Raw genomic sequence first — 12,668 nt, forward strand, 5'->3', positions numbered from 1 at the left:
GTACAGGCAAATCCTAACGTTTCTCTTCATCCAGATCAGTCCCGTACAAGCAGATCTGTAAACAGAAAAGCCTGTGTGCCTTCCCAGGTGAGGTGGCACTGAGGAGGTATAAAACACAAAGCAGCAAAGCTAAACACAACAATTTCAGGATTTGTACTGGAGCACTGTGATAACTAAATGCCAAGAAAAACCTGAATCAAATACCATCCAAGCAGAAAATCTCATGCTCTGAAGCAGCATCCCAGAAGAGTTTTCTGCAGAATAGTGGCTGAAACCCAGGCTGTGCTGCCTGGTGCTTGTTTGGAGAGCACATTAAGTGCTTGGTACCTATAATGACGAAGGTGAAAAATGCCTATTAAAGTGAGGAAGAAGGAGATTGTCATCCAGAAGATGCTGCTCCTGCTGCCTCCCTGTCCCAACACACACACAGAAAAAAAAAAAAAAAAAAAAAAAAAAAAAAAAAAAAAAAAAAAACATGAACCATGAGCATAGTATTGCACATCACAGGTTTGGAAGGACAGAAAATTGTGAGAGACTTTCCACTTTCATTCCGTTAAAAAGAAATTTTGCTAGTTTGGTCCTCGAGGTAGCACTTCACATAAATGACTGTTCCTGGAAGTCTTGCTGTACTAACTGGAAGTGGGTGTGAGACAGTGTGAAGCGTCAAAGAGCACACCCGTTATTATGGACGGTGGTTGCACAAGCTGCCTTATCTGAGAGTCTTTCCTGAAAGCCTCTTTGGCTCCAACACTGTCTGCATAAATCTTTCCAAAAGGAAAATTTTCAGCTTAACTTCCAACACCTTCTAGGTCTAGAAAAGACAAAGGTGAAACAACATGCCAATGCCTGGCCTTGGCTAACACAAGATTGTCTGTACTGACATTGCCATGTCCACAGAAACCTATTCTTATTTAAAGGAATAAACCTATCAAGCAAGCAAACAAAAACCTTATCGATGATATAATAATTCTCACAAGACTGAAACTTGCTTAAGAAGTAGCACAAGGTATGTCAAACTGCTGTGCTTCAGCAAACGACACCTGAGATGCAGACCAAGTTAGCACTGCTCTTCAAAGAAATCCGATTGTATCCATCCAGGACATGTATGTGCCAAAATGAAGTCATGTTGGACTGTCTTCTAAGGGAAAATGCTGGATACTAAAGCATCGTAATTTCTTTTATTGTGTGAATCCAAAGATTCTGCTGACTACCTAGAGCTTACACTATATACCATGAACACTAACTCATTTTCATAGTCTGCTTTCCTAGAGGTAGTTTCTCATCTTTAAATAGGACCTACATTCTTGTTCCCAACTACAGGACTTACTTGCCTTCACTAAAAAAGCACTTTGAATAAGGCCACTTCAAGCAGTCCCAATCTTTTTGTATAACTGACTTTTCTACCAATTTTTGTGTCATATGCACACAACATATTTCCTTCCAGATAGCTAAGGAAAACAGATTAGAAGGCTGGGATAAAGAAATTCAAAATTCTGCAAATACTGCTAAGAGTTGTTTCCTCTCCTTTTGGAATGTTCTCTTTGTGGCTAGACAATAAAGAAAAAGTTATTTTCTATGAAGAACAGACCTTCCATTTTCCTTTGACTAACTCCATGGGCACAACCATTTATTTGGCTTGAGCTGCCAGAGGATGTACTTGCGCTTGAAAATGCACAGGCTGAAATCCTTCACCAGGAGGCAGAATGAATTTGTTTGCCTCACCCGATGCAGGTGCTATACACTGAAGAGGAATAGTAGAAGGTGCATGATGGGTAGCAGAAGACGGAGGAAAGAAAAGGAAGAATTTAAGATTAAAACTCAGTTTTGCAGTAGCCACAAAATGACCTATACATGTGTACAGACATATATAAGAAAAATAGTAACACCAGGCCCCTTGCAGAAATAACTCCAGGTGTATGTCTGGAAGGGAGGATATTAATCAGGTGGACAATTTCTGCACTGAGTACTGGAAAAGAAAAATAATAATAACACCACAACACCAAATCTGCCACAGATGAGCTCTGATTGAACCTTCTGGATGTTACTGTGCCCATGATGAGCAGCATGTTTTCCATGCTGCCCCATGCCGCAGGTGCCCCGGCGAACCAGCCTGCTCAGACTGGGCACCGCAGAGCTAGGAGCAGGAGCGGGACAAAAGCAGCTCTCACACTACTTGTTGCCCTGCAAAGTGCACCGAGCACCTTGGAGCTGATATGTTCACACCATGGGGACTGTTGTGGTTCCAACACAGTTATCCAAGAAGAGCGCCTGTCAATATGCTTGTCTGGGAGAAACACCACCACAGCTAAATCTGCTGGATTTTGTCAATCAGTGCTCCAAGCAATGTTTCTCTAAGCCTCCAAGCACCGTTTCCGTATCAAAACTGAAGAAAAGGTTGGAACAATTCTCTGCAGTCGGTGCACGTCCGTGGGAATTACAATTCTTCATTTAAACAAGACTGAACAATTACACTAGAGTTTCAGGAAAATATTAGAGTCCACAGGCTGATGTGTACGAACACTATGAAAAATGATTAGCTCATTAATTCCAGGCACTGTATTCATTTCAAACACATAATACAGCCTTAATTTTGCAAACAGATGTGCTAATGCAGATCCGAACACCACAAAGATTAGCAATTCTCTTCACATGCAGAGAAGAGAGGGAGAGGAACGTAGGAGAGAACTGGTGAAAGAACCACAAACCATAGCGCTAGGATCCACTTTGAGGATGAAGATAAGTGACAGAACAGACACACATACAGTTCAATACAAAACAGATTTTGCTAAGGACTGCAGTTAATCTGATTGCTCTTACTAACAGGAAAAGAAAAGAAAATATCAATAACAGAGTGAATTAAAAAGGCACAATCAAATACTACCAACAAGATTCTTAGGGCTCTTAGATATCTAGAGTATGAAAAAATAAAATAGGAAGAAGGCAAAATGAAGTACAACTATACTTTACATCTAGGATAAGAGAGACCTCTAGAAGTAATATTGCCACAATGAGTGGCAAAGCAAACCAAAACAAAATGAACCCCTTTCTATTTTTTTTTTATTCTATTTAATTTTCTATAGAGTAGATATATAATTAGGAAATAGGTTGAAAATACATGTAAACAAAAACCCTTTACTCTGCAGAAATGACCACATTTTACAGCAGCTATCTTGATAGTCTAAAGCACATTTTCTACAACAAATTGATTACTTTGATATGCACAATATTATATCACCATTGAATTTGTGGTTTGAGTATTTCTGAACCTGATGGTCAGAGAGTTTGAGATCAGTTCAGAGTTAATCTTTGATGTCCATCTCTACTTAAAAGTGTTTTTCTAAATCTTAGGTCCAAAGCAAAACAGTGGAGGTTCTAGCCCTGAGTTTTCAAAAGCCAGGTTAATACCACCATTGCACTCCTTGGTGCTGTGTTTTATAAGCTGATCTGTGGACAATTCTGCTGTGAAAGAAAATTGCATTTTTTGGACTGTATGCTATTTTGCAGTCTGTTCACATTAAAATATGTAAGTGGATGAACACCTCCTTCAGTAGATAACAACAGTCCACAAATTGAAAAGATGATTGAGAAGTAACGTTGTAATGCAACAGACTAATTCCATATTATGAGTCTTTTTTTTTTTCTTAATTGCAAAAAAGGCAGCAATTTGTTTCCAGTGTCAGGAAATATTTTGTTATTTTCAAGAACTGACATACCTACGATAGCTGACAGCAAATGTGATAAGCATGTGTCTCTTCTTCATTCACTGTCAATATTATCCCAGTAGTAAAAAACATTTTCAAGCTTTATGTAACACTACTTTGCCAGAGAAGAGAATTCATTTTATATTTGTTCTTCTGTTGTACTGCCCTGGTTTTGTAAGTTCTACACATTATATTTAAACTATAAAAATGCACATTTTAAAAAACATTGCATGCATATATTTTTTATTGGAATGAGAAACATAAAAGTGCTTCAATATGAGTTTCAATATTTAATGCCTTAAGACTATCTTCAACAGCAAGCCTCCAAATATTACTGACATCTCCTGCACCAGGTCACAGCAAACACTACAGTTTTGCTAAATGACCGTCAGATACTTACTGTGAAGATACTGAGCAATGTTTATTATCCACTCGTCTGTTAACTTCCCAGCTTTTGTTATCCTGGTGCATTTCAGCTGACTCGAAAGATCTCTCGATTCAATCCAACAAATTTTGTCCTCTTTGTAGCTATAATCTAGTGTCAAAATTGCAGATCCTTTAACAGGGGTTCGGGAAGACACTTTGCTTCCATTAAGATACAAGACCTCAATTGTTTCAGAGTTTGCAACCAGAAGAAGAGGAGGTCTATCAGCAGGCTCTGAAAACAAATCAGAATTCAAAGTGTTAGCAGACTGTGTATAGCATATTTATCATATCAGTTTTAACATAATTTTTAAATGTTCTTACCTGCATGTTTTCAGAGATATAATAAATAGGTTTTGTTTTTATTTTCATAACTATCATATATTCCAAATTACTACTCTATTTTATCCTGCTGTTCTAATAGTTCACATCATTAAAGAAAATTAATTACCCTAGCCCCACAGCTTCTGTTTAATTCCAAGTGTCATTATTGCAACATTTTTCATGCCCAAGTCATAAAAAGAAATACATTTATGCAAATTATTTCTATCCAGATTACTGACATTTCTAAAAGAATGGAGGGCAGTAAAACCTGAAGAATTTATGAGTCCGCATGAAATGGTGAGGTACTTTTCATATCTTTACTTTCTCTTACTTTTCGTAAAGTAAGAGAAAAACTGAGTGAATGCTTCTACAAAGCAAAACAAAATATTAAAATATAAATAAATAAATAAAATAAAAAAGCACCAAAGCAAACAAACCCAATGCAATGGAACCTGGCTACCTGCAGATGTTGGGTATAATACTGTGCAATGCAAGGGAGAAAGCTTTATGCAGTGGAGAATCCCGATAGCGAAAGGGAACAGAGACTGCACAGTTTCCACTGGGTTAACATTCAGGTCACAATAAACAAACAAACAAAAAATATGAAGAAGCAATTCACATTCACCTGAATTACTTTGACTGGAAATCCTGCCAGTAATTTATAAAAATACTTGAACAATGTGTGAACACTGAAGGGAACAATAATACCCAAACAGTGAAGAATATATAATTTAAAGTACAAGATATTCAGCTGAAGTGATGCTACAGGATAATGATTTAACACCCAGGTCAAGTTCAAGTTACAATTAAAGAAAGGTATGTTGTACACCCAGAGGAACAAGCAATACTCATCGAGCTAAAATATGTTTTGCATATGATGAGTGCTATTGGGCACAAAAACAGCTGGTCTTGCTTTCGGTGTATTTTAATTGCATTCCTGCCTAGAAAATCCAGGGCTGGTTTGAAATTATGCATCTGACTTAGTCAAGTATTAATTAATATTAATCTCAGTATGATGAGGATTTTGAGAGGGGGAGAATCCCCTCCCTCATCCTGCTGGCCACGCTACTTTTGGTGCAGCCCAGGACACAGTCGGCTTTCATACATTGCCAGGATTCTACTTCTTTTTTTAATTTTTTATTTTTTACTCCTAGGGTAGGATTAGAATATAACTGGCAACTTGGTGTAGCTTTTCAATTTTTATTTTTTATTTTTTAAAGAGAGGAAGGTAACTCATTTATATAAGCAGATGTTTATCCCCTGTAAAGAAAGGATCTCTGCTTTGACTGAACTTTCCAAAGAGACTCAGGTTCTGAGTCACTGACTTCCCCGTACAGCTGTTGTTGCACTAGACCAACTATACACACTGGAGCATGCTCCTTACAACAAACCATTGGTTAATTTCAGTATAAACAATCATTCCTGAAAGTTGCCACCGCAAGCAGCAGGATTTAAAGTAAGGAGTAAGCAAGAGCTACACAAATCAAGATATAAATTTTCTGCAGATTTAGATTTTCTAAATATATATTATAATGTTCCGCAGATACAGATTTTCTGCAGAGAACCTCAGGAAGGTAGTTCAAGAACTACTGACACCTATTTATACACCAAAGGTGACAAGAGATGGACTATGTGGAAGAAATATTGAACAAGTCAGTGCTGTCAATATTTCTAGATGAAAAGTAGAATTTTCAAATAAAAAGAATAAATGCTTATATGGAACCCAAATTGACTAAGTCCCATTGAATATCTAAATCTGTCATTGATGACTTTTTTAGCAGAAATACTGACTCACAAGGTCCCACAAAGAATTCTGGGAACTTCTTTGCATCTTTAAGGGAGATGATATTGAACTTTCATGCAAATTTTATGGTTTAAGTTTGCTTCAGGTTTAATTGGAGTAGCAGCGATGCCTAATTTTGCAACGAGGTATGTTCACACGAATAATAATGCCAAGTGGACACACTTCTGAAGTTGTACTTAAAAACAAACAAACAAACAAAAAAAAATTACCATAAAACACAGAAACTCACACTGCAGTTGCCAAGCATGTGGAAAAAATATTTGTGTTGCCAAGTCTCACCCCAAGAGCTCTCAGCCTAAAGCAATCTGCTTACAGTCAGAAAAATAAAACAATGTTTAAACACTGTATTAAAATGAAATATTTTCAATCAACATTTTACTTCATACAGTTTTCAAAATTTTGCTAAGCAATATCAGGTGAGGAAATGGGGAAAAATGCATAAATAAAAGGATTTACAAATAATATTTCATCAGCAAGTCTGACTAAAGAGAAAAGATGCTTTATTAAATACACTGCTCAGTGGTCTTAATGAAATCCACTGAAGTAGGCTTTATATTCTGTTCTTTGGTACCATGTGCTTTTATTTAAACATCTCTTTTGCTGATATTTTGTTTACTTTTTTGCCTAAAACAATACTTTCTATAATGGATCAGCATGCATTCCTTCTAAAGTGGATTTCATTCTTTCCTATAGTTTTTCAGTACCTTGGAGCATACTTCTCTCCCCAGCAAACCACATGTTGATATCTGCAAAACCACACTTGTATAACTTACTACTTTTCTAACTTACTGACTGTCCTTATCTTACATTTACTATCACCATTTAAATCCATGCAATTTTTTGAAAAATTTCAAAGATCTTTAAAGACTGAAGAAACTTATTTGTGAAACAAACTCTTGTAAAGTGTTGAGGCACAAATGAAGCCACAAGTGAAGCTCCGTAGCCATGCCTTTTTTTTTTTTTTCTCCAGAAAAGAAGGCAATGAAGTTTTTAATAAGCAATTTTATTTGAAAGGTGTCCTGTGTATGGAAATGTCTGTCTCTCCCTTTCTTATAAACTTATGCTACCCATCAGAAGAAGAGAACTTAAAGAGTTTCTGTTTCCACCACTCACTGACCCCAGTGGAGAGTTTCCAAACTGGTACAAAAGGTGTTTGTGTCTGCCTCCTGCCAAGTTTTTTACATCTAACAGCTCTGTGACCAGCTGCTTCCTTCCCATGAAATAACATCACTCCTTTCCTAACCAGCAGCAGTGTGAAAATTTCCTTATTAACATTTTTGCTCCTGTACTTTGTATTAAGGAAGATATTACCACTGCCTGCAATCTGTAAAGCCTTCAAGAAGCAGCAGATACTTAGGAGCTGTTTGCAGATAAGGAGCCAGCCTCGTTGCTCAGTTGTCCAAGGCTGTCATGGAGAACCATATCCTTTCTTGCAGTGTTTTGAACCTACGTATTGGAAACTGTAACAAGGATTTAATGCTTCACTGAACTCTAGATAAAGGTTGTATTTCAGAACTAATGTCTAAGAAATAAAGGAATTATGAAAAAGAATTAGCATTGACACTCCTGAGCAACAGCTGTAATCAAACCTGGCTCCAGACAATGGAATCACAAGTACTCCTGGCACTGCTAAGAGGTTCTGCTTAGCTGGCACTAGTAAACATTAAAACTCATCTGTGTTCGTGCAGAACTTATCCAGAAACTAGATTATTGAGCTTGAAATTCTATTTTTCAAGCAGTCCATACATGAAACAATTGAAGGGCTTGAATCAGTTAATCATGCTTTTTCACAGTAGGGTATTTAGCTTGCCTATTTCAATGTTGTTCAGATAAAGACTGATTCATTATTACTTACTAAAAAAGAGTAATATATGGCATTATCATGAAGAAAAAAGAAAAAAAATACAGAATAAAATAAAAAAGTTCCTTTAAAGCATTTTAAAGTATTGTGTAAGGTAAACAAAAAAAGAAAGAGAAGCTGAAAAAAATGTCTCGTCTTCCCCATCATAAAAATCTACTTGTCTGTTTCCCAAGAACAGAATCTACAAAGCTTAAAAGTTTAGTGGACAGATCTAAGATGAGTTGCAGTGAGCTGACTGCAGCTTTTCAAATAACTGGACTTCATGTGTGTTATTCTTTCTGGAGTTTTCCTTTATTTATTTATTTATTTATTTATTTATTTTAAATAGGAAAGATAAGACGTGAGTAGCTCTCTAATCCAGGGAAGTTTTATGATTCATCCCTCTTGGCTAAAATGAAAGCATCTTCCTTTGGATTATGTTTAAGATAGAGTGGTGGAAAAGATGAAAGTCTTGCATTTCCCCCTCCCTGATCTTGTCTAAAGTACAGATCAGTACTGATGTCACAACAAATAAGAAACTAAGGCGTTTTGCTCTGCCACCAACAGTCCTACTTCTCTGAAAGAAAATCTTCAGAAATGCCAGTATTTGTTGTTTCTTTTTTTTCCTCTTTTATTTTTTTTGTCATTACTATTATACAGAAAGGATAAAAATCTTAATTCAGTGTTTACAAGCAACTAGAAAAACCTTCTCCTGAGGTAGATTTTAAGTCCTTTGCTCTCAGCAATGCATGTATTGCATAACTGTCTGAAAAATATTTAGCACTGTTGAATAGAATGCAGTCAAATTTTATTCTGAAATTCATTTTCAGTGCTTAAACAGTCCTACAATGAACTTGAAACTAAAACCCTTGAAACTAAAACCCTTTCTAAAACCTTGAAACTTAGATTTGTGAAATTTTACAAGAAAATTGTTTTGTGAAATAAATTTAAGAGTGATGAATGTCAGAAACAGGTTTTTACTTTAATCATTATCACTTCAGCCCTCTTTATCCACATGACAAATGTTTCTTCTCACATGGTATTTCTCTCTAGATGGCCTATGAGGGTATAAAATATATCAGGAATTTTGGAAGAAGGTGATTTTTTGTTTCACCAGCTAAAGATTTCTGATTCTGTCGGATTGTTTTCTTAAATATGCTTTCCATCCAATGCAGGCCTTAGAGTATAGGCATACAAACTTGGCAAACAAAGATTTTCCAAAACTCTTCTCAGCAAAGCTACATTTTGTTTCATTTTCACCTTAGAAGAAGTCATCAACTGCTTCTTTATTCATAAAAGAAAGTGTGGTTAAAAAGTCAGGAGAAAAAAACATGGTGTGCCCCCAGCTGTTTCGATACCTATTTTAACGTCCTTCCCAAAGGTACCGTGCAGCTAAAAGTTTCAGGCTCCAAAGTTATGTAAATGAGCCGAGGAAGTAAAATGCAGGCTCTAATGAGGGATGAACCTCCCCACCTTCACAGCCAAGCATTTGGCTGCCTGAAGGGTAGAAAAACAGCAGCTTGTGTGAGGTGCTCTGCAAATTGTACCTACCGTACCACACGCGGCCAAGGCCGCTGTGCGGGGATGGGTTTGGGGCCTGTGGAAGAGGCCGAGGAGGCCTCCAGAGGCCGCCTGCACCGGGACAGGGCTCCCGCAGGCCACAGCTCCCAAACTCAGCTCCCCTGCTCAGCGCCTTGGGAACTGGGCCTCCACGAGTTCCCCCACTTCTCTTCGTGTGAGGATTCAGAAACCTCTCACTCAGGTTACAGAGGCAACAAAAACGTGGCGCAGGGCTCATAGTTACCTCTTGTGCTGTACCTAGGACCACAGATGGCAATTTATATTTGTAGCAGATCTGCTGTTATTAACATCAGAAAGCTTTACATAATGCCTAAGCTAACTTAAACCTCTATTGCTTCTTATCTTTCATACCTTTTGCACACAGAATACTCTTTAGTTCATTTTCTTTATGAATTTGACAACTGCTTTTGTCAAATGCAGACTAAATGGATAGCTCGCTCTTTCCATCCTTATTCTCCTTAGGCTTTTTAAGGAAATTAAAAAGTTGATTATTTTTTCTAAAGGTTCTTTTTCCTTTTTTTCCCTTAGATACAACCTTTTCCCTGGATTCTCTTCTACTGGTCCACATCTGCTTTGCATGCTGTCCCTCTCTGGATGTCACATTCCAGCTGACGACTTCCCAGTGTTGAGTGAGCATTAGAATTACTTTGAAGTCATAACGCTGCTTATACATATCAGGATTGTACCTCTCCCCTTGCTCAACAGGATGGAATTGCCCAATTTCTGACCTGTGATCCATTACACAATTTTAGATACTTTCCGGTAGGACTGGCTCCTCGTTGCTTGCTCCCCAATCTTTTTTTTTTTTTTTTTTTTTTTTGTGCAGGGCAGCACCTTGCTTTTGACCCTGCTTGAACCTTATCCTACAAGGCAGCAACCTGTGAAAAGCAGTTTGTATCATCAGTGAAGCTATGAACATGAATGCTTAAGGAAAGCTACATCCTGGTACATGGAAACGTCACTATTTTCCACACTGTAAACTGTGCCCTGTGAAACAACATAAGCTGTTACAGGTCACTATAGCTCTTGTAGCATTCTCTGCTAAAAGCACCATCATCACTGTGCCAGGAAGTTCTTTGACCTCTGTGCTCTATGAAGAGTTTAGCTCCACTGTTCAACATATTGATAACTGAATCCAGCCTTACTTCAGAGAAAAATTATGATTACACACAAAACCAACATAATGAGCAACACTCATATCTGCGCGGTGCCATGATCTTGATTTGCACTATACTGAAGTGATTTCTCTAGTTAATGACTAGTGAACCCATGCTGAAAATAACAGAAAAGATGAAAACTACCATAAAGCAAACATGACAAAGCTCTAAGAAAGACAGAAGAACAGTTCTTCTCTGTTAATATATGATCTGATTTATTTCAACAAGACCACCAAGACATTGACACCTCATTACAACACTGAGTTACACACTCTGCTGGATATAAGAAAGGAAATTCAAAGGCTCATCTCAAGCCCAACGCTGGCAACATGAGAATTTCCTGACCTGGAATAGTGATATTGACTTTTATGCAGCGGAGGAAGAAAAGCATTAAAATATTTTTACTTTTCGTGGTCTTTCTTATCTCACAACACTTATCTGTGTATTAAAAAAAATAAATAAATAAAAATCGCTCAGCCATGTTGTGTGGAACTGTATAAAACTTCATACAAGCAGTACAAGAACATGTAACTTACTGGTGCTCAAGTCAGAACATACTTAGCGATGTTCTTAACTTGAGGTAGCCTCAAAAAAACAGTGGACCTTCACATTTTATGATGATAAAATAGCTACAAATAGAAGTACTCGAAAAATATATAATAAACAGCTTTATACTAGGGTGTTGAATCATCACGGATGTAAAAACAAACAAACAAAAAAAAAACCAAGAAAGTGTGTTTTTTTAATATAAAAACATTGTTAAGTCAATGTGCTGAGTATGAAAATACTTTGTACAGTATCGCTTCATTAAACAAAATTCACTAATTTCCTCAAATAACCAATTTATTATTGCTACTGGAACCATGCACTAAGTAAAAAGAAAAAAAAAGTCTAGTGTGAATATGTGTATTTTGAAATTCACCTCGGGATATTACAAGGACAAAGCAATCTCATGCCTTTTTTCATCCTAAGGGTACAATTACCTTGTGATCATTTCCTCTGCTTCCTCACTACCTCTGATGTCTTCCCAGAGTAAACAGCTTATTTTGTTTGTGTGAGGAAAAACCTTTGATTTATTTATGAAGAGGGAAACTGGGGACTATTGTAATCTTGGCTGAACTGAGTATTTCACTTTAATTAATAACAACCATATAATAACTTCTAATACTTCCCTTGGAGTATTGTCATAATATGTGAAAAGTTGTTCTAGGGTTGTTGTGTTGTTCTTTGCAATACAGTGAAGGACTTCAAGTCCATATCTTCCATATGCTCTTCTATCTATTTTCATATATATTGTCTATACAGGACCAAAACAGAAATTATTTTCATTAAGGTAAAAAGATGTTAAAACTTACCATTTTTGGCCTTGCAAGATCTGTTATCAGGCTGAAGTACGTAGCCCTCCACACAGCTACAAGTGTACGATCCATCTGTATTTATACACATCTGGCTGCAGCTTCCATATGTATTACATTCGTTCAAATCTAAAGGGACATTAATGAGATTGTTTAAAGATAATAAATAAATAAATAAATAGTGGAATTTAAAAAAAAAAATCTAAGAGGAAAGTTTGATCCATTAAATCATTAGGGTAATCATTATGGTATTTATGTATTCCCCTTCTCAAGCCATGACCTTATCACCAACATTGGCTGTTGAAATTACCCCAGCAACCAAACAGAAGGCCAGGAGTTCTTGAGTTAAACTGCTGTTTATTTTTAAAGTTAAAACCTTCATTTGTTCAATTAGCATCCAATGTCTACATCATGTTAGGGAGACATCCGGACTCTTGTTGGTACTAGAGAACGCTTGTATTTAAAATTATAAGGGGCTGTGGC

General features: G+C 36.8%; 1 protein-coding gene across 8 annotated transcripts in view; it reads right to left on the reverse strand.

The window, feature by feature from the left end:
* LRP1B (LDL receptor related protein 1B) overlaps nucleotides 1-12,668 on the reverse strand; it is a 553,237-nt gene that overhangs the window by 314,709 nt on the left and 225,860 nt on the right. For all 8 annotated transcript variants that reach the window (XM_080600673.1, XM_080600668.1, XM_080600675.1 and 5 more), the window contains 2 exons: nucleotides 12,186-12,314; nucleotides 4,102-4,359 (listed from right to left, as the gene is read on the reverse strand). In XM_080600673.1, the coding sequence (XP_080456799.1) occupies nucleotides 4,102-4,359; nucleotides 12,186-12,314 (387 nt within the window). The remainder of the gene's footprint in view (nucleotides 1-4,101; nucleotides 4,360-12,185; nucleotides 12,315-12,668) is intronic.

Source organism: Anser brachyrhynchus (genome assembly GCF_964034855.1).
Source record: "Anser brachyrhynchus genome assembly, chromosome: 7".
Classification (NCBI taxonomy): Eukaryota; Metazoa; Chordata; class Aves; order Anseriformes; family Anatidae; genus Anser; species Anser brachyrhynchus.